The sequence below is a fragment of the Ctenopharyngodon idella genome, chromosome 1 (genome assembly GCF_019924925.1).
Source record: "Ctenopharyngodon idella isolate HZGC_01 chromosome 1, HZGC01, whole genome shotgun sequence".
NCBI lineage: Eukaryota > Metazoa > Chordata > Actinopteri > Cypriniformes > Xenocyprididae > Ctenopharyngodon > Ctenopharyngodon idella.
In genome coordinates, this window is record NC_067220.1 from 40,668,116 (window position 1) to 40,690,718 (window position 22,603).

Here is a 22,603-nt window from a genome sequence, read left to right on the forward strand (position 1 = left end):
GATATAGCTCAGCATGTAGACAGCAGCACGAGTCCGTGTCTCTTCTTTTATTAATATATTTTCCCCCTTTTCAAGGTATGGAATTTTTATTAATGCCTTCCTTGTCATAAGTTAATATTGCACAGTAGTTTGTAATGCTGTTTATTTTTGAACGTGCTTAAAATGTGAGGTTTAATGGTTTGATTGTCATGTTTACTATGCTAACCACGAGGAATTAACTTGCTAACCATACCTAAGTTGTAATGTGAAAACATAATTTGTAAGTGGAAATGGTTGAGAGTATATAATATTTTGGATGTAGTCCATGTTATTTTTGTATTTCATGGTTAACTCTTTGATTGATAATGGGCTACTGAAATATTGTTCAAATAGTTATTTTATTTTAGTTTCAAATAAGTCATAAAAATGGATAAAGAGGACTGAATGTTTAGAAATGTAGGTTTAGGGTTATTAATTATATAACAATTATAAAAGTGAAAGTTATGAAAATGTAACCAAAAAAATGTATTTAAACTACAGTGTAATACTGACTGTGATACATCTGCATTTCTATTCTAGTCTGGATATTAATGTGATGTTTTATACCTGGAAATCAATGTCTTGTGTGCACTCAATTTATATGCTGAAAGAAAGAAAATACACAGCCAATACAGCTCAGCACGCAGACAGCAGCAGAGTCCGTGTCTCTTCTTTTATTAATATATTTTCCCCCTTTTCAAGGGGTGCAACACGTACACTTGAAAAAAAAAAAAAAACATTAGGCTACTTGTGTCCATCTTGATAAATATTTTAAGATATGTCAGTACAAGTTGCTTTCAGTTAAAACAGCTCAAACGTGCATTTTAGTCTAAGACTAGCTTAAGCCTTGTCTGTGAAACCGGGGTATATCTCACAATTCTGACTTTATAACTCGCAAGTGCGATTTTATATCACGCAATTCTGAGAAGAAAATACCTTTTTTATTTTTGTATTATTCACATAAGAGCCTTGGATATTATTATATATTCTTTATAACGTCTTTTCACAAAACGAACATGACATCCTAAGATTATGTGATCACATCTGGCAATATTTGACCTGGCATTGTTGTTCAAATGAAGAGGAAGCTGTTGACTCATCAGAACATTACTACTGACCTTGCTGAGACCTCGGAGGTGAGTGAGATGAGACCAGAATAACTCATAAATCGATACCCTTTCAGACGGTCTGTGTGAGCAGAGAGTTGTGTAAAGGGAGTGTGACGCTGCACTATAAGTGATCTGTGTTTGGATGGATGGATGCGTGTGGTTGGATGATACAGAGCGTGTGTGTGCACACGTGAGAGACGGTCACCCCAAACTTGGTAGCTTCCACTTTACTTACAGTAGATAACCTCCAAATCTTCAATGAAGGGTTTTACTACAAAGTCACGTGTAGCATTTGTGAGGGACCAGACAAAAATTGTAATTTTTTGCTTTCAAGGATAGTTTTAATGTTTCCATATGTCAAGTATGGGTATTATACATACATAACATAAGTATGGCTAATACACATAACAGTCTACGTACAGAACATGCTTTTTTTTTTTTTTTTTCTATGCCCAGTTGCAGTAAGGGTCGTTCTTCCTGTCTTTACCGGCACACACGTCAATAGCTGGGCTGTGGTCTATTCAACAGGGAGTTGGAAGGGAGATATTCTGGGTAAGGGATGTCATAAACAGGAAGTCATGTGAAAGAGGCTTTATGCATCATACTAACAAAGAGATATGAGAATAAATGTTGCAATCACAAAGTCTAACATTATGCATTTTTGTTAGGCCTATAGCCTATTTAAGAATAGCTTTTTAATGCTGAACAACTCTCTCCTTCAAATTCTCCTCTTGGAGAAAAAAAAAAAGACAAAATAACTTTGAATTTCTTATCTGTCGCGGATTGCTTTTAGAGTTTACAGAAAGAAATGGACGTTTCTTTCAAAACTGAACATATACAATTTCTAGATTTAAGCTGCGGTGGGAACAATGTGTCCTGGAATGTTTTTCTAACCTTCAATTGGCTTTCACCAGCACGGATTCCTCCCCTAACTAAAACCATAAGCAATGGCGCCATCTAGTGGTTGCACTGACCTACACATGATAAAAAAAAAACATGCGTTATATAGGCTAGTCAAGTGCATTAAAAAATGAAAATGAATGTGCATTGCACTTGCTTTCATTCATGTAGTAGTTTTCAAAATAGTTAAATACTCAATTTTAGTCATTTCACACCTGATTTTCTAAAGAAAACGGTTCGGAATTACACGTGACTGCACCAAGGTTAGTGATCCAATCAGTGTTGCCAAGTCCGCGGTTTTCCCGCAGAATTGGGCTACTTTTACATTGTTGCCGCGGGTTGTTTTTTCATGTCCGAATTTTACTAGGGGAACCCCGAAAAAAACGTGGATTTTACCCCCCGGAACGCGATTTTTATCGGGGGAGCCCCCCTGAAACGCGATTGGGCTAGTTTTAATAGCAATTGGGCGGGTTTTGTTGTGAATACCTGGCAACCCTGGATCCAGTATAGCAGCATGGTCCAGCAACCAGACACAAACAATGCATGAGCCCAAATTAAAGATCTACAGATAACACACTTATTGTTCATACTGCAAATAAATTTATTCCTACTTAACAATGACTATCTTACCATTTTGTCTGGTAGAGTTTGTTCGCTGAAGCTTCAAATCAGCCATCTATCATGGTGTTTCATTGTTCTGAACAAGTAAAATATTGTTTATTATTATAATAAAGAACGTTGTCATCATTTCTGTTGTTCACTTTAATAAATCTTTGTTGTTCACACTCAACATCAAACAATGTGACCATAACAACATTATTCGTTTTGCACACAATATCTTTAGTTGAGATCAAATCATTACAACAAAGCAGGCGTAAAAGCTAAAAAAAAACATCATCAATGTATTTAAACGTGACAGCAGTTTTACTATATTAATTTTTTAGGACTGTGATTTTCGATTGACTGATAAAAAGTTTACTTTGCACATTATTTACAATAAAAATCATAAGCACATTATCAGTGGTGTAAACACTACATCATAAATATAGTATATAACATATCAAACGTGAACAAGACACAAAAATAAACTGTATAGTCAAGTTATTGTAGTCTGTTATGTACATTCATTGGATCTTATTCACGAAACAGTTTTGTGCACCAATGTATGTGAGAATGGTTTTATGAAATTCACAAATAACTTATTTTCTGACATAGCTTCATGACTTTGCTTCATCTGATTCATCATACAACCTGGCTCAAAGATTGTTGACTCAGAATATGTTATTTAGTTTTACATTCAGTTACACTTTTGAAGTCAGTCTCTCAGTTTAGACTAAGATATACTTCAGTACAGAGGGACAAGCGCTGCCTATGTTCAGTATGCACAATATTACATTTCGATATGCATGTAATATTAAGATCAAAATGTGCAGTTCACAACAGAGCACTGAGCTAGGTATGCTTGATTTGACTCTTCATTTCTACTGAGATGAACGAACCAGAAGCATAATGAATTTCAGCATCATTTTTTCAGCATCAAATTTAGCAAATAACAGCTTTATTTCCAGGATGATCATACAACGTGATGAGGTCATGAACCTTTAGTGTAGTATATTATTTTTTATGTTTATCATTGCATAATGTGTACTAATGTTCTATTTTAAAAAAATTGAAGGCAGTATGCAGTATATACTAGGCAGCATGCAGTAGTAAGCTGGACTACACTGAAAACGTTCAGAATTCACCACTTGGAGGCAGTATTACTTCATCATACTGCAGATTTGAGGGCATTTGCTCTCTCACTGCATGCTCAGAAATGTGTCTCATTTATTATACACGTTTTATTTAGTTAGTATGACTATAATAGAGCACGATCAGATGCACGTCGGGCCCTTCAGCTGAGCTGCTCGCTGGCAAACATTGGCTCTCTGTGAAGACAGAGTTTAGTAGCTGCCGTGTTTTCGTCTTTGACCTCGACCTGACACTGGGACTTGGTGCTCTTTCGGTTGCTGCGGCAGGGGTCATCGCCGTGGACGCTGGTGTCGATCCGTGACAGGGTGCACATGCTGCTCTGGTTACGTGGATGGAGACGGGTGGGACGGAGCTCTAGCTCATCGTAGCTTGATACATGGATGAAGGGACACCACCTGAAGGCCCTTTTGAAGCCGGCCCTAAACCTGGAGGTTTGGAAAAAAATATTTTTTTTTTTCATTGAAATTGCATTAATATAATTATTATAATTACTTCATAATATTTTCAGCATCTAAATTATATATATAAAGAACTGAAAGATAGTGTAGTTTAAGTAGAACCCATACTTTTTTATATTCAAATATGTTAAAAATATATATACAATATTTTTAATTTAAAAAAAAAATTATTTCATTATATATATAATTTATATATTTGTTTATTTTAATGTAAAATGTTTTTATTTTATTATTTTTTTTAAATTGATTATTAGTTTTATATTAACTTGCAAGTAAATTAAGAACTGTAAGTTTTATATATAGACATACAGGGATTGGCCAATATAGTGTTGGAGGTTTCACGCCTATATATGTGGTCTGGTGGCCAATCTTCACTGATTTTACATTCCATCAGTTAAAGCAGAGTGTGAAGGTTGAATTAGCAGAGCAATAGTACAGCTGTACATAAAATATTGCAATACACACAACATAATGGAAGACATATCAGAGTTCAAAAAAAGGACAAATTGTTGCTGCCCAGAGTGAAGCACGGCAGTGGATCAATGATGATTTGGGCCACAATATCATGTCATTCCCTGCTGTGCTTGATGTGCGCGTCACTGGCAAGGACCACTGAACCATTCTGGAGGACCATGTACACCTAATAGTTCAAACATTGTACCCTGAAGGGGGTGCCGTTATAATGCATCAATACACACAGCAAGATAGAATGGTTTGATGAACGTGAAAGGGAAGTTGAATATCTCTCATGGCCTGCACAGTCACCAGATTTAAATATTTTTGAGCCACTTTGACGTATTTTGGAGGAGCAAGTCAGAAAACGTTTTCCTCCACCAGCATCACAAAATGACCTGACCACTGATCTGGAACAGGAACAGCTCAAAATACCTCTGACTGACTTGTATCTGTCATTCCCAAGATGAACTGATAATGTGTTGGCCACAAAGGAGGCTCTACTACACCATACTAATAAATTATTGTGGTCTAAAATCAGGTTTGCTATATATTTCAGTTTGCTTGTCCAACCCCTCTGTGTGTATATATATATAAAGTCATGTGAAAAATAAAGGACACCCTATTGAATTCTATGGTTTTATGCATCGGACATAATAAAAAAATCATCTGGTCCTTGGCAGGTCTTAAATTTAGGTAAATACAACCTCAGATGAACAACAAATGACATATTACACTGTGTCATTATTTATTTAACAAAAACTAGGCCAGAAGCCATGTGTGACAAACTAAGAACACCCTTACTGTTTCCATGGGAATTAAGAGGGTAAGTTTCAGTCAGGTGCTGATAATCAAATGCCTTGTTTTGGCAGTTTGCTGGTCTAGAGCCTTCAGGTGTGTGTTAACACAATGCCAAGGAGGAAAGACATCAGCAATCATCAATGATGCCTGTCAATCTAGGACGGGTTACAAGACCATTTACAAAGAATCTGAAGTCCATCATTCTACAAGTGGAAAACATTCAAAATAGACACCAATCTTCCCAGGAGTGGACGTCCCAGCAAATTCACCCTAAGACCAGACCGTGTAATGCTCTGAGAAATTGCAGACAACCCAAGAACTACACCTCAGACTCTACAGACCTCAGTTAATGATAAAGTTCATGGCAGTACAATTAGAAAAAGACGGGACAAGTATGGCATGTTTGGAAGGATTGCCAGGAGAAATCTTCTTCTCTCTAAAAAAACATGGCAGCACGGCTTAGGTTTACAAAGTTGCATCTGATCAAACCATAAGACTTCTGGAACAAAGTCCTTTGGACAGACGAGACCAATGTGGAGATGTTTGTCCATAATGCACAGCGCCAAGTTTGGTGAAAACTAAACACAGCATATCAGAACAAACACCTCATAACAAAAGTCGAGCATGCTGGTGGAGGGGTGATGATTTTGGGCTTGTTTTGCAGCCACAGGAATGGGGCATCTCACAGTCATTGAGACAACCATAAACTCCTCTGTTTAAATAAATATGCTAGAGTCAAATGTGATGCCAACCCTCCGACAGCTAAAGCTTGGCCAAAATTGGATCATGCAACTGGACAATGATCTGAAGATCACCAGCAAATCTACAACAGAATGGCTGAAAAAGAAAAGAATCAAGGTGTTGCAGTGGCCCAGTGAAGTCCAGACCTCAACCCGACTGAAAAGCTGTGGTGAGAGCTGTGCATAGACAAATGCCCACAAACCTCAATAAACTGAAGCAACGTTGTACAGAAGAGTGGGCCTCCAGAATGATGTGAGAGACTGATAAAGTCAGACAGAAAATGATTACTTCAAGTTATTGCTGCTAAAAGTGGTTCTACAAGCAATTGAATCATAGGGTACTCTTATTTTGTCACCCATGGCTTTTCCATTTTGGCTTTATTTTTGTTAAATAAATAATGACAGTGTGATATGTCATGTGTTGTTGTTCATCTGAGGTTGTATTTACCTAATTTTTAGACCTCAAAAGATATTATATAATGTTTTTCTTGAAAATCTCTATTTTCAAATAAAAAATAATGCAAATTGCATTTATTAAGCAGGTGAAAAGCCTTTCTGGCTAGAAATTTTTCTCAATTTTCTCAGCAGAAATGACAAACAGTTAATTTTACACCCTGACTGTATATTTGTATATGAGTGTTTCATTACCTGCCATTCAGACAGCAGTAAATAATGGGGTTGTACATGGTGGAGCTCATGGCCAACCACAACACAGACAGATAGACCTGCTGGATGGACTTCCACTTGTTCAAGCGCTTGTTTAAGCCCGTCACAATGAAATAGATGTGATAGGGCAACCAGCAGAGGGCAAAAGTCACCACCACCACAATCATCATCTTCACCACCTGAGGAGAGAGAGAAAAAGATTATCTAAAGTCTCAACATGAAGCATATGCAAGCAAAACAAGAGGTTTTTTTTTTTGGCTTCTTGTGTCCTGGAACAAAACAGCATCAGGGAAAGCCACGGCTCAGCTCATGTAAGAACTCCATCTGCCGACTCAAAGCCATCTGCTGCCATTGTTCAGTGAACAAAAACTCAAACCTGAAAACAGATAATGAATAACTAGAAGAAATGTGACTGCTAGTGATTTGGATCCACACTGAAAGCTTTTACACCGGTCATCAGGCATGAGTCAAGCTCAATTTTTATCCCAAAAGAGGAGGAAATTGCAGTGTGCCGAAAAGTAGTACATAATTGCATATTTCTAATAAAAATATCACCAAAGGGCAATTTTGTGCTTTGATTTGATATCACTGGCATCAGGTTTTCAGAAAGGAACATATTGTTCTGGTGTCCAGTAGTCATTTGTTCTTGTTATACTAAACAGCCTCACATTTCGCACAGCCGGACTTCTGACTAGCAGCATCTGGCCCTCGTTGCAGCACATTATACAAAGTACACACTTTTTATGCAGGAAGAGACTGTCTGACCAAAATGTGAAGTGACTAACCTCTGTTTGTTTTTTTTAAAGCACCGTTTATGATATTGAAAATCTATTTGCTCAGCAGTGTTGTCTGCATATGCACTATCGGTCAAAAGTTTGAGATAACTTATTTTAATGTTTTTGAGTTTCTTATGTTCACCAACACTGTAAACCCTAATACTCAAAATAATTAATTGGTTTGAGTAGGGAAAACTCAACTTAAAGGGTTATAGTTCACCCAAAAATGAAAATTCTGTCATTTATTACTCACCCTCATGTCGTTCCAAACCCATAAGACCTTCGTTCATCTTCAGAACACAAATCTGAAATCAGATGGCTCACTTTTGCCAGCAATGTCACTGAACCTCTCAAGAGCCAGAAAGGTACTTTTCAACAATATCTAGCGATGGCGATTTCAAAACACTGCTTCATGAAGCTTCAAAGCTTTACAAATCTTTTGTTTCAAATCAGTGGTTCAGATCGCATAAATGAAACCTTGTTTACTGAAATCACGTGACTTTGGTGCTCCGAACCACTGATTTGATACAAAAGATTTGAAACAAAAGATTTCATAAAAAATATCTTAATTTGTGTTCTGAAGATGAACGAAGGTCTTAAGGGTGTGGAACGACTTGAGGGTGAGTAATTAATGACAGAATTTTCATTTTTGGGTGAACGGACCCTTTAAACAATTTACTTCAATCAAATTAACTTTCATGAGTATTTAGAACTTTCTTTTTCTTTTGAGTTCACGAAACTGACACATTTTAAGTAATCTAAATTGTTTCATTGTTTTGAGTTTTATATACTAATTTCTTTTAAATTAGACAAACATAAATTTACCTAAAACTGGGCTATTTCCCAGCATGCTTTTCCATGACACTCGAAAGGGAGAATAAATGCTAAAATTAAGTGTTATATAATGTTTTTTGTGCAAGATTAATGTTAAGTGGGAGATTTAGTAGTGTTTAATGTTTAGCCATGCTAATTTAGAAGAGTTTCTGTTATGTGGGTTTTTTTAAGGGGTTACCATCATGGTGATGAGTGGAGCATGGGCTTAGTTTGAGAAACATATATTTCATAAATGTTCTGTATTGTCATACTCTTTCAGCAATTTCTATGCTATGCTAATATTATCAATTAGCATTCGTTGAATTAGCTAATTATTATAGCTAGCTAAATTTCCACTAAAAACATAAGTTGAGATTTGCTGCTCAAGAAACATTTCTGATTATTATTAATGTTGAAAACAGTTGTACTGCTTAATGTTTTTGGAAACTGTGATACTTGTTTGAGGATTCTTTGATGAATAAAAAGTTCAAAAGAACAGCATTTATTTGAAATAGAAATCTTTTATAACATTGTAAAAATCTTTACTGTCACTTTTGTTAAACTGGATGGACCCTAAACCTTTGACTAGTAGTGTCATTCAGAAAGCAGAATATACCATATCTAATTTATTTGCTAATGCTAAAATCTTGCAAGGATTTGATGGTTTTTACAAATTCAGTGATTAGAGCTTATTGTACACTGTAAAAAGTAAAACGCTATATCTACTCCATAAAATTTTGGCAACAGATTACAAGCAATATTATTAATTAAATTCAACAAATAGAATTGAGTTAGAATTAATGAAATTAATTCCTTAAATGTCAACCATTTAAAACAAGTAAAATTTAAACAAAAATATCTGAATAACAGACAGACGTCAAAGATGAATTAAGAACTCTTTAATTTTTATTGTCAACATTGAAGATGATGATAACAAGTAGAATCACTGAAGGAAAGAGAAACACATGATTCAACAGAGGTTTAGATGTTAATGTTGATTTTATTGAAAATGTTCAACCATTATGGTGATCAGTGTTTCGGTTAGTTAGGCAGTTTCACTCTTTGCTTTTTATGTCAGTTTGTAGTTTTTGCAACGGTGTTTGCAAATTTTACACATTTTAAATGGTTGACTTTTAAGGAATTAATTTGATTAATTCTAACTCAATTCTTATATGTTGAATTTAATTAATAATATTGCTTGTAATCTGTTGCCACAATTTTATTAAGTAGATAGAGTGTATTACTTTTTATAGTGTATCAACCAGATAAACCAAACTTTGTTTTCAGGTGGACTATAGTCAGAGATATCATAGTACCAGCCAGTCAAATTATTGATAGCGCTTGGCGATTGATGTGTAATAAGCATCAGATGGTCAATGAACGGTGTGAGTTTGACGTCTGAGGCTGAGACTAAACAACACAATGGAGAATAAAGATCTCATGCTATGGCTGAAGGTTTGGACTGCATCAAACACTTGCCCTTGCCTGCAATTCATATCTTTCCGCTTTGTTTTTTTAAAACTAAATAAACTGGCACCTCCATTGTTAATGTTAACATTTTCTAGCCATTTTTCCATCGCTTCTGAAAACAACATACAACCATCCTTCATTCTCTAAGATCCAAGGTCCTCTGCTCAATTTAGTATGAAAAGCCACTCACAAAGTCTCATTAATTTGCGCATAATTTGACACAGGACCTGTTGGAAAAGACAAAGAAACGCCGTCCATCATCAATCAACGAACACTTTCATTTGCACCTTGTCTGTAAAGAGGCGACAAAAGTCTTGTACCCTGTAGAGACCCTACTGTAGTTTAATGAGTAATGGGACGCAGTGGAGCCTTGCGAATAATTGCTGATTGACAGTTACACAAAGCAGAGAAAGGTTAGGTATGACGTAACCCTACCAGCAGATCCGATGGCAGAAGTGTCAGAGAACCTGCCCTTTTTATGCCAGTTTGACACAGGTTTAGCTAAAGTTTTCAAGGGAAGCATATAAATGGTCTTCAATCAGTGTGAAAGCGCAATGTCTTTCAGCAGGGCAGGTGAACATGACCTGTCAGGAGCTTACAGCTAAATTTTACCTACTCATTGTGGTGAGGCTGTGCTGATTTTCTCACCTTACAACAGCATTAATGACATTCTGCAAAGGGAAAGCTGAAAATACAGAGTACCCTGGATTAGATCTAACGTTTTGTAAAAACTGATGCATTTATCATAACTTCAAATTTGTGAGTCGCACCTTCTGCAGATTATATTCTTTATATAGAAAATTTTGTCATCATCTACCCACCTTTAGGTCACTGAAATCTTTTTTTCCATTTGTCCCCACTTTCTGCAATTTTGCTTGGTTTATCAAAACTTGGTAGAAAAAAACATTCTATTCATCCACTTTTTCCGCATCAAGACTCTGAGAAAGTGTTCACACGCCCTGCGAAACCTACTGGAATCCTTTCCATTAAATTCCAGCCAATCAGCACGTTCTTCACAAGAATGAATGGGCTTCGGGAAGTGAGGTTTTGTAAAGGTGAGAATACAAGTGCTTTAAGCCAGCATAATCCCAGGGTTATATTTGAAATGTTTCGGTAATCTCTGCATCAAAAACAAAAGTACTGGATTACATAGGAAGATCACAGTCATTAATATGAACCATTTTAGCACAATATGAGATGAATTGTCCTAGATTCATCCCTGAGAGGGACCTATCATTGTTCCACGTGTGCAAGCCTGAACGCTGAGGCTCACAAAAAGCTCAGAGCTGCCCGGCGAGATAAACCAGACATGACCTTAATCTGTGGAAAAATCTCAAATAGATATAACAATACAGTACATACCATCAGTACAGGTAACAATAAATACATAGATTAATTTCTATGATTTTCAAATGCATGGGTTCATTTCTTTAATACTGTCCTTTAGTCACCTCATTCTGACAGTCATACTGAGGACAGAGAGATTATATGAGAGAGAAATCATTCGGTTTTTACGTGCAGTGTAGCGTAACTTTCTTCACCGATCTGACAAATACTTTCACTCTGAACGATTTTTAAGACTTGAAATTCATTTTGGTTACACTTTATTTCAATAGTCCACACTAGACATACTATAGTAACTTTGCAACTATATGGCATACTAACTCTCATTAGTAGGGATGCACGGAAATGAATTATCGCCCAAAAAAGTGGCATTTCCGTTTTTTGACAAAAAAAGAGAAAAATGGCAGAGTTGAAAATATATGCCACCCCGCCTATGCTTTATGCATGTCTCTATCTGCAAGCACTCACAACAAAATGGATAAGTACATAATCAAATTCATGAATATTACATAATTTTAACATTATTAAACAATTTTTGTCATAGAATACACTTGTCTGTTCACAATGAGTCGACAGTTTGAACATTCTTGTTTCCTTTGTATTTATTTTGAATATCTGAGGTGAATTTGAGGTGAACCTTATTGCTTTTATAAAACGGTTACCACACAATACAAATATTAAAGCCAAAAATATTTATCAATGCAACTTTCATGAGGTAAACTTTCACTAAAAGCTTTCCTTCCGCCGGAAAATATCGTCCCTGACCGTGAACAGCAACAGAAGTTACATTATTATGCCATTAGATGGCGGCAAAGACTGTCTTTATGAGTGTGTCAGTCAGTAGCGAAGACTTTTACATTGAAAAGACTGAATTGTTGTGAACACTAAACAAGACGCAACTGACAAATGCTTTGACTAGCGCTGTTAGACACGGGAAAACCCCTTAACTGTTAAAAGGACAAGATATTGCAGCGGACATTTAAACAGATTTTTATTATGAACATAGGACTGACCTGAAGGAAAATGCTAAATCTGAATGCAGGTAATAAACTCGATCTCTTTCTCACAATACTCTTCTGCATAATACAGTAAGCTTCAATGAACAATATCAATTGAGAACAAACAGTTTACGTTGCTAAGAGTGGTTGCCAAGACCCCAAAACCATGGGACAAATTTTACGTCCTCTTACCTTCCTTTTAGCACGCAGTTGTCCAACATAATTGTCCGATGAATCTCCAGGAATCTCTCCTCCCCAAAGTGTCACCCCGACTATAGTGTAGGTGATACCCATCACCACTAGGGGCAGCATGTACACCAGCACCGTTACTATGATATGATACCTGCACAGGTGAGAGGAGAGGAAGTCATTGTGAAAAACAAGTGGCTGTTATGCTCACCAAATGATAAAACCAAGTACCTAATGCTCGGGTTGGATATTTAGACAACAAATTTAGATTGTGAGTCAGAATGACTGTTTACACTTCTCACACACCATTTGGCCACTGGTAAATAGGTAATGTGTTTGGTTATCAGTGTTTCTCGCCTCACTGGCAGATGGCACTTTGTGTAAAGATAGCAGGAAATGTAACGCCAGGAAGAGCATTACCAATGTTTGAAGAGTGGAAGCAGAGCCTGAGAAGTGAAGGCTGTACAGAAATTACAATCAAGCAGAAGAAAAGCCAATCAGGCATTGCCAAATCATCGTCTCACTGTCAACACGTGCAGTTCTAAGGCTGAGTGAAATCCACCTCATTAGTGATTGATTGGGAACTTTCGTTTGGAACAAATAAATCTCTTACATGAATGAATCCTCAGCAGGTTTCGGCCAGGCAACGTAGCAGACGGTTCTGCGAGGCATAGTTCTCGTGGTAGAGTAGAAACACAGCGGGAAAGCCAAAATCACCGCCAAGGCCCAAATACAGAGAATCACCACTTTAGTAGCGGTGGCTGACAGACGAGGCTTCAAAGGGTGAATAATGGCCATGTACCTGCACAAAGAAAAACATGGTGTTTTTTCTGGCTTTTAACAGTATTTTCTGATTTATAGATGTTAGTCAGGGTAGCGCCATGTTGATAGAATACAGTACATTCAATGGATTGTACTGTTGTGTACAGTGTTGAGGGTAACTCATTACAAGTAACTTGAGTTATGTAATCAGATTACTTTTTCAAGTAACTAGTAAAGTAACGCATTACTTTTTCAATTTACCACAAAATATCTAAGTTACTTTTTCAAATAAGTACCGCAAGTTACTTTTTCACATTTATTGATTGACAGCTCTCCTGTCCCCATGTTGAGAGAAATAAAGTGCAGAGGTGTTGTGTGCGCTGTGTGAACATGATGGTTATTGTAGTTCTAGACTAAATGTGAACATGCATTTACTCATCTCACTTGAACGAAAACTTTCAGTATTCCTCAAAATGAATAAAAACAGTGGAATGTATCTCAGAATTTTATGCAAACCTGTAATAATTAATTATATTAAATTACACAGATATACTTTATGTATTTAATCTCACTTTATTAACCAATGTCTTTGCTGCTGACCTTCAATGATCTAATTCAACCATACTCATAAGCAAAAATTACTTTAGATTAGATTTAGAAATAAGAGTGTTGAACTTCCTTCTCCTGTATCCTATTCTTCTTTAATCCAGAATGGCAGCACAGGTGAAAGGTTTATTTGAGCTGCGCCCTCTACTGTACAGGAGTGAATTAGCTTTTCCTTCAGCCTGAAGCTTATTCATTTTCACTTTTGTTGTGAAAGGGCCTTAATGTTTGCCAGAAAATAGAACTTTTTTGTTGTTATTAAAAAAACAAACAATCAAACCCAGCCCAGGTGAGAAAAAGTAATGCAAAAGTAATGTAACGTAGTAATGTACTGCAATTAGTTACTTTTTTAGGGAGCAACGCAATATTGTAGTGCATTACTTTTAAAAGTAATTTTCCCAACACTGGTTGTTTAACATGCCAACTGTTCGGCTGACAAGACGTCTTTTTCCGAAAAAAAAAAAAATAGTCAAAGTGGTTAAACTCCATAAAACAGTTAAAAGCTGAAAGTTGTGAAAATTACATGACCTAAGACCTTTATACAGTGCATGCCACTGTAAAGACTGTACTTCAATTCCTCACAGCCTCGTTTTCATCTGTGTTAAATTCAAAATGGCGTCTAACCTGAGTGATGAAAAGAGATATGCAAAATCCAATTCCAATATGTCAACAAAATGAGACAAGAATTTTGAACCTGGCTTTATCCAAGATTTCTGTCCTGGAAATGTATCATATAATCCATCATTTGCATAAATAAATAAAAAAAATTAAAAAAAACTTGTAATTATTTTTGCAATTCTGAATGTAATCAATCATCTGGGAAAGTATGGTGATAAATATTTCACCCTTTTCACCTGTGGTTTCTTGCCTTAAAGACACCATGAAATAAAAATGGGCAATTCTTATTTTTTATGGAATATTGCAGTATTTATTTTCAATGATTTATCTGTGCACATCATTATTTTTTTAAATTCACATGCCTCATAATCTTTAATCAAAATAACTTCCCCTTCCTCTTGCAGTTCATCTCTGATGATGTGTTTACTGGCGCGAGGGCGGGGCAACCTGTCACTCACACGAGATCCACCAACAGCAAACCACAACCATCCAATCAATTCCCAAGGACAAAATCAAGTCCCGCCCTACATTTTTTCTTCAAGAAGCTGCTTCATTTGGATATACATCACAATAGGGAAGAAAAGTCTAGCAAAACTTCCATTTCATGCAGATTTTAAACTTAAAACAAACTAAAAAAGATAACATAATAAGCCTGCTTTATGCTGTTTGACTTCATCACAATGAACTAAATTAGAGCATTCACACTAATGAATTAACACTAATGAAATGCACATTTTTTGTAAATCTTATGAAATATGCATAAATTAATATACACAAATGTCGGTAGGTGGAATTCCCAACACTGATAATTAATATTATCTTATGTTTGTGTGTATCATGACATTAATAGGTAATTCATGTTGAAAAATGAAATGCATTATTAAAAACTATTTTAATTAAACTTGAATTTTGGATTCTGTTTGCTATACCTCAATTCAAATTCAGGAATTTGAATCATACACTACCCTGTCTAATGGATAACCTTTTGATAATAGGTACAAAACGTCGAGCCGGCATATGGACATGAACACATTTGCGTGTGCTGAAAGATTACATAGAGTTAAGATGAACTGATGTTCTCTGGCTCCTACACAGCCACAGACTGAGCTTGTAATCTTTTAATGAAGGAAAAGCCCCCCTATGCCCTGGATCATGCAGATCAGTATCAAAGATCTCATCTCATTAGATGCATTCATGACTAACTGGATGCTATGAATTTTGCTTGCACAAGGATATGTACATTATTGTATCAGCTGTAATCTGCGTAATTCTGTAAATATACAACTGGAAGAGAAAGAAAGAAGCCTGCACTGGTTGTCCTTAAAACCCTCTCTTTGTGCTGTTCAACAGGCCAATTTTTCATCACTAATCCACAGGGTTCTCACACCTTCTTCCCATTACTTTTCTAGACTTTAATGATTACTTGATATGAATTCCTTTTTAAAAAAACTCTCACAAAAAGAAGGGTGATGTCAGGTAAAACGCATGAGCCAGATAGCACTCTAAAAAACGCTGCATGGGTTAAAAACAACCCAAGTTGGGTTGAAAATGGACAAACCCAGCAATTGGGTTTGCCCAAGCTGCTGGGCAGTTTTATTTAACTCTACTATTGTGTAAAAATTGCTGTATTGTTTGCTTAAAATGAACCCAAAGTATGTTGGAAATAAACATTTATTAAATTGCTTATTAATAAACGTTCACCTTTTGATTATTATTGTTGCCTCTAGTAATTATGTGTCTGATTTTTAATTTCCAACCTATTTTGGGTTCATTTTAAGCCAGCCATATAGTAATTTTTAAACAGTAGTTGGGTTAAATAAAACTGTCCAGCAGGTTGGCCAAACATTAACCCAACTGTTGGTTTAAAACAACCCAGTCGCTGGGTTTGTCCATTTTCAACCCAACTTGGGTTGTTTTTAACCCAGCATTTTTTAGAGTGAGGTTGGGTTGTCATAGTTCCTAGTGCTAAAGATTCAATATCCAATCATTGTAAACTCCTTGCCACAATAGCACTTGACATGTAACTGATTTGATTACCATTTTGTAAACCATTTTACAGAGGCTGGTTCATACCTTTTATATACAGCATTCATACGAAATACCGAACAGCTAAAAAAATATGGTATTGTGAACGATATATTGATTATTTCTTTAATGATAGATAGATTTGCAAAATAATTTTATCTACTAAAAATCTCACTTTATGACTTTTAAGAGCATTTTCAAGCCTTATATGTTTCCATTTTTGTTGCACTCATAACATCATCTCAATCTCTTTCCCACACACATTTTAACACATTTTTATACTGATTTTATACAGATTAACTGGACCTGAATACAGTATTCAATAGTTCTCAGATTATTTTTTTCTGTTGTTCATTTCAAACAAAATGATAGAAGAGACCTGAGACATAAGAAGAGCATAAAGAGCAGTCTGGAAAATGTGCATAGACATTTTAATTTTGCTCTACACCCTTAAAAATAACGGTTCTTTATTGGCATCGATGGTTCCATGTAGAACCTTTAACATCTGTAGAACCTTTCTATTCCACAAAAGGTTCTTTATAGTGGAAAAATGTTCTTTACACTAAGAAATAAAATGGTTCTTTCAAGAACTCTTCATTGAAATGTTCTTTAGGGAACCAAAAATGGTTCTTATATGACATCACTTTTTAAAGATTCTTTTAATGACTTCTGAAAGCCTTAAATTTCCATGGGAACCCTGAATCAATTACCTCATCTTAAGTTTTTGTGAATGATGAATAGCTACTGTATGATCAGAATGTTATAACTGATCATAAACAGTTTTACCTGTCGACTGCAATCGCTGTCATGGAGTAAATGCTGGCAAACACGGCGGTCACGGGAAAGAAGTTGTGGAACTTGCAGTAGACCTCTCCAAAGTACCACTCTCCGTGCGTGGCGTAAATGAAGTTGATGAGCGTGTTGAAGGCGGCCATCGAGGCGTCGGAGAACGCCAGGTTGAGCAAGAAATAATTGGTAACGGTGCGCATCCGTTTATGAGCCAAAATTATCCAAATAACGATGAGGTTTCCGAACACGGCAACCGCGAGCACGGAGCTGTACGCGACCGACCAGACCGCGACACGCCACGGCGGCTGCACGAACTGATTCGTGAAATTACGCGTTACGTTTGAGCCACTCTGAGGACCAGCCATGATAAACTTAATGCGATATCCTTCTTAAACAGTTAGACTTTAGTCTGAGACATATATTTATTCCTCTATCAAGTATAGATCTGGCGCGTCCTCGTGCGCATCCTCCTGCACTCCATCCAAAGTGTCCAAAATAGCGGTGACGCGCAGTCATGTCTCATATGACATACGTCTGGAGATGCTGCTGCTCCTGCCACATGCTGCTGCTCAAATGAATAGAGAAACATGCAAAAGTGGGATAGTTTTAAGAGATTTGGAACTGATAAATGCTTTATCGCCTCAGCCTGTGAGGTTTGTGATGCCAGAGCCCTGCTAAATGCATCGGAAATGCCTATTTTTAAAATGACTTCTGAACAAAATGAAGCATTGCATTTCATTTCAGCGACGAATTTACGTAAAATATACATCGATATATGTTTACTGAAACTGAGGTAAAAAAAAAAAAAAAAAAAAAAAAAAAAAAAAATTCTTTAAAGCAGTTTGAAAAGTGATAAACAAATGAGGCATTGCATTTCACTTCAGCGGCGAATTTACATAAAATATACATTTATATGTGTTTACTGCAATTTAAATAATAATAAAAAAATCTTTAAAGCAGCTTTCTTTATAAAAGGTATATAGATATTATTATTATTATTATTATTTAATCTATGGTCCTGCTGGATCCTAGTCCAGCACTCTAAAAAGTAATTCAGGGGGCCTGTTACCACAACTTAAATAAATGCATGGTTGCAAGTTAAAAAATTCTAATTTATTGTTTTAATTAAACCTTTTAAGTTGCAAACATTATTTTGTAGAGTCCTGTTGACATAATAATGTTGATCATTAAATAATATTTTGTCTGTAATTGAAACTCAAATTTCTGCGTTGTCATTTTTTTTTTTTAAAATTAGGTTGTAGTAACTTAATAAAATTGCCTTGATAACTTCGGGAATTAGGCAGTGGATTTCTTGTTCCCACCATGCTTTGCATAGGACTGGATAAGGAGAATAAATGTTGAAATTAAGTGTTCATTTATTTTTGTTTTTAGTGAAGGGAAAGACCTGTTAGTGTTTAATGCTCTTATGTTTGACATTTAAAATAGTTTCTGTTATATTGAAGATTTTGTGTTACCATTGTGCTTAAGAGTAGATACATGAGGTTAAACACTATTGACTCTATAACCAACGATTGCGCTAATGCAAGTGACAATCTTACTTGTTCATTAAGGGTACATTTACATGACAACGATATGCTTGCACTTTGGAACCCGTTTTCAAAAGCTTGCTTTTCAGGCACCCAAAACGTTGTTGAAATGTAAATGAACAGCCAAAACGCATTAAAAGTTTTACATTCACACTTTCAAATGCAGAGAAAGCTACTAAAGACACATTTAAAACAGTTCATGTGACTACAGTGGTTTAACCTTAATGTTATGAAGTGACGAGAATACTTTTTGTGCGCCAAAAAACCCCCAAAATAATGACTTTATTCACCATATCTAGGGATGGGTGATTTCAAAACATTGCTTCATGATGCTTTGAAGCTTTACGAATCTTTTGTTTCAAATCAGTGGTTCAGAACCACTGATTCGAAACAAAAGATTTGTAAAGCTGTTGGTTGAATGTAAATTCACTCAAAGTTGTCATAACTTAAGTCATAACTTTGGAGCCAACACATTATTTTTTAGAGTGAAAAGGTGGTCTTCCAGCTCTAAACAGGACCATAAATGACCATCTTGTTCCAATGAGAAACCACGTAAAACCAGCTGCCACTAGAAATGGAACATCTAACCATATCTAAAAAATAAAATAAAAAATAACATAACCACTAACTATGTTATGGTAGTAAATAACTACAGTATTTTGGTGGAAATACGGTTACCATAAAGACAAATTACACCCTGATGACATTATTCGGTCATTAATGAATTCACAGAAATGTCTTTGCAAACACATTTGGAATTTATAAAATTCCACATGGAATTCATATTAACAATGTTTTAAAAACCTCTTTTTGTTGCATATTGGTTTGGGTATTGAAATAAGCGTTTAAAAGCAAAAGAAAGTTTAGCATTGTAAAGATTAGCATTGTTATTGACCACCACAAAACAAGTAGCCTACTTTATTTCACTTTCACATAAACACATTTTCAAAGCAGCTTTACAGAAAATTATTTTTTAATTGTGAATGAGCCAAATATAATTATGGCAAGGAAAAAAAAAATTTTAAGGGAGAAAAAACCTTGATTGAACCAGACTCAGCTGGAGCCCGTCCTCATTACAATAAATTTACATATGCCAAATATTCGTACATATTGTCTTATACCAGTCAAGCATTCATTGAAGACATTATTAAAATGTTATTAAGCCAATGTTTAATTGGTAAAGATTATGATTTAATAGTAAATGACTGATTTATAGTCTTTTGATGTTCATCTTAATCTGACTGAAAGGATGAAGGAAGTGAAGCGTGTCGATGTCTAGCTGCTATAAACTGTAACTGGCAGTAGAATTGCTCTGTAACGCCTCCCTACATTAATTCACAGTCTTTGAAGTCCATTCTAAAATGGCAGGCAGTGAAGTGTCAGTGGGTTTCAACTTTTTAGAAGCCATGTTGTCTGTTTTACTTCTTCTCAAATGAGCAATATTCATGGTCCATGAGTTGTCACAACATTCCATAACGTTTTCCACATCTTTGTCTCTGAGCTGACAGATGACGCAAAATATCTTAGTGTGATGCAAATTTAAATTCAGCGCAAGAACATCTTGTGCAACAGTGCAACATTCAAATATCATTGTCAATCCCTTTGGTTGCATGGCAAAAAGAGATCAAAAACATTCTGTCATTATTTATGCATCTTCACATCAAGCTTTGAAGAATCTTCATGCAACTCTTCCAAACAAGAACAGGTCTGTCAAGATATAAAATAAAAGAAATGTAATAATAGTCTTACAGGAACAGATTAACATGGAGAGCTTTGGTGGAGAGGAATATCATGTGAATAAAGATTCATTTTCTTTTGAGATATGTGCATGACTCATACGGAGTTCTTTTATGATATATTTTGTCTGTTATGGAGTTTGACAGACATGACCTTCAACCTTGTATATTGTGTGCTTCACAGAAATCAGTTACAAGCATACTCTCTGTGTTTTCTATATGGTAGGTGCGTGTGGATGTTTGTGCACGTGTGTTTACTCATGCCTGTGTTTGTCTGTGTGTGTTCTAACCACAGAAAGGCCATGTTATGCATCTCACCACGCACCCAGGGTTCAGGTGGTTTTGTACCTTTCATCTTCGACCATTTATTTAATCCTTTGATGCTTCCGCAGGTGTTTGAGCTCTCCGGGAAGAAGCTGCCCTTTTATGCAGATCTGGCAACCTCCATTGACGCCTGTTGGAGGAGTTCAACTTTCACACTCTCTGTCAGTGCCTGGGGAGAAGCTTTCCCAATTAAAAGGGATTAAACTCTGATTGAAGCACACTTAATGAATCAGATCAACAGTTGCTTCCTTTACTTCACAAGGGGGAATAATGACAAACGGCACAATGCAAGTGCGTGTATTAGGGTGTTTTTTTGCAAATGGACTCTGATGGGGAATCACCAATCAACAGGTGAATGTTTAAAATGTGAATTCTCAATTGCATTTAGAGCTGCACAGTTGATCAAAATAAAACCGAAATCGCAATATGTCTCACTATGGAAGCTTGTTCCCGCCACGAAAGCGAAAACAATTTAAAAGATAATTGTGACTTTTTATCTCACAATTTTGAGTTTATATCTTGCAATTCTGACTTCTTTTGTCATAATTGTGAGATGTAAACTCGCAATTCTGAGGAAAAAAGTCTTTTTTTCCTCGGAATTGGATCTTATAACTCGCAATTGCAAGTTTATATCCCACAATTCTAGGAAAAGAAGTCAGAAATGCGAGAAATAAACTCGCAGTTTCAAGAAAAATGTCAGAATTCTGAGAAAAATTCAGAATTGATATAAACTCGCGATTGAAAGTTATAGTCAGAATTGCGTGATATAAACTCACATTTGCAAACATATTGACTTTTTTCTCACAATTCTGACTTTTTTCTCGAAATTACGAGTTTATATCTCACAATCCTGACTTCTTTTCTCAGAATTGTGAGATATAAACTTGCAATTGCTAGTTATAAAATCCAATTCTGAGGAAAAAAAAGACTGACAGTTCATATCTCACAAATCTGACTTTATAACTCGAAATTGCATTTTATAAAGTCAGAATTGCGTGATATTGTTTATATCTTGCAATTCTGACTTTTTCTCAGAATTGCGTGATATAAACTAGCAATTTTGAGAAATTCTGACTTTACAACACGCAATTGCAACTTTATATCACACAATTCTGAGAAAAAAAGTCAAAATTTCGAGATGTAAACTCGCAATTGCAAGAAAAAAATTTCAGAATTGTGAGAAGTTGCAATTACCTTTTTTTTTTTTTTTTTTTTTTTAATCAGTAGCGAAAACAAGCGTCCATAGTTCGCAGTAAATGCTGCTCCACGTGAACTCATCTTGAGTTTATGTCACTTATAATGTGCATTTGGGAACACAATATGCGCCAACCATCTTCCCAAACTTGTAATGAGATGCGCTTATACACCTGCTATTGTCAACAAAAGAGAAGCTGCGCTTCTCCGCCAAAATAACACCTTGATGTTTTCAAGATGAATTAAGACAGACAGAAATATTAGTATTGTAATTTTAAAAATTAAAATAAAATTATTTTGAAATTATGTAATTTTTAAAATACTCGTTTTTTTATTTTACAGTGAATTATTTTATTTAATATTTTATATAAAAATAATAATTATTATTATTTTATACTCATATTGATATGTAACAATTTTTTTGGCCAAATTGTGCAGGCTTACAAACAAGCACAGCAATTTGAAATTTTTTAAAATCACACTTTAAATCGCAATTAATTATTATTATTATTATTTCC

At 35.6% G+C, this 22,603-nt stretch overlaps 2 protein-coding genes across 2 annotated transcripts in view; one reads left to right on the forward strand and one right to left on the reverse strand.

Moving 5' to 3' along the window:
- Positions 1 to 2,774: 2,774 nt before the first annotated feature.
- On the reverse strand, positions 2,775 to 18,340 carry tacr3l (tachykinin receptor 3-like). Its single transcript, XM_051889945.1, has 5 exons — positions 17,282 to 18,340; positions 13,101 to 13,289; positions 12,491 to 12,641; positions 6,880 to 7,076; positions 2,775 to 4,204 (listed from the first exon to the last, which is right to left on the reverse strand). The coding sequence occupies exons 1-5, from the start codon at positions 17,647 to 17,649 to the stop codon at positions 3,922 to 3,924; spliced, it is 1,188 nt and encodes a 395-aa protein (XP_051745905.1). The 5' UTR covers positions 17,650 to 18,340; the 3' UTR covers positions 2,775 to 3,921.
- The window catches only part of LOC127510448 (N-acyl-aromatic-L-amino acid amidohydrolase (carboxylate-forming) B), a 30,061-nt gene continuing 24,408 nt past the window's right edge, over positions 16,951 to 22,603 (forward strand). The window contains exon 1 of the mRNA XM_051889974.1: positions 16,951 to 16,957. The gene's annotated coding sequence lies outside the window, so the exon portion shown is untranslated. The remainder of the gene's footprint in view (positions 16,958 to 22,603) is intronic.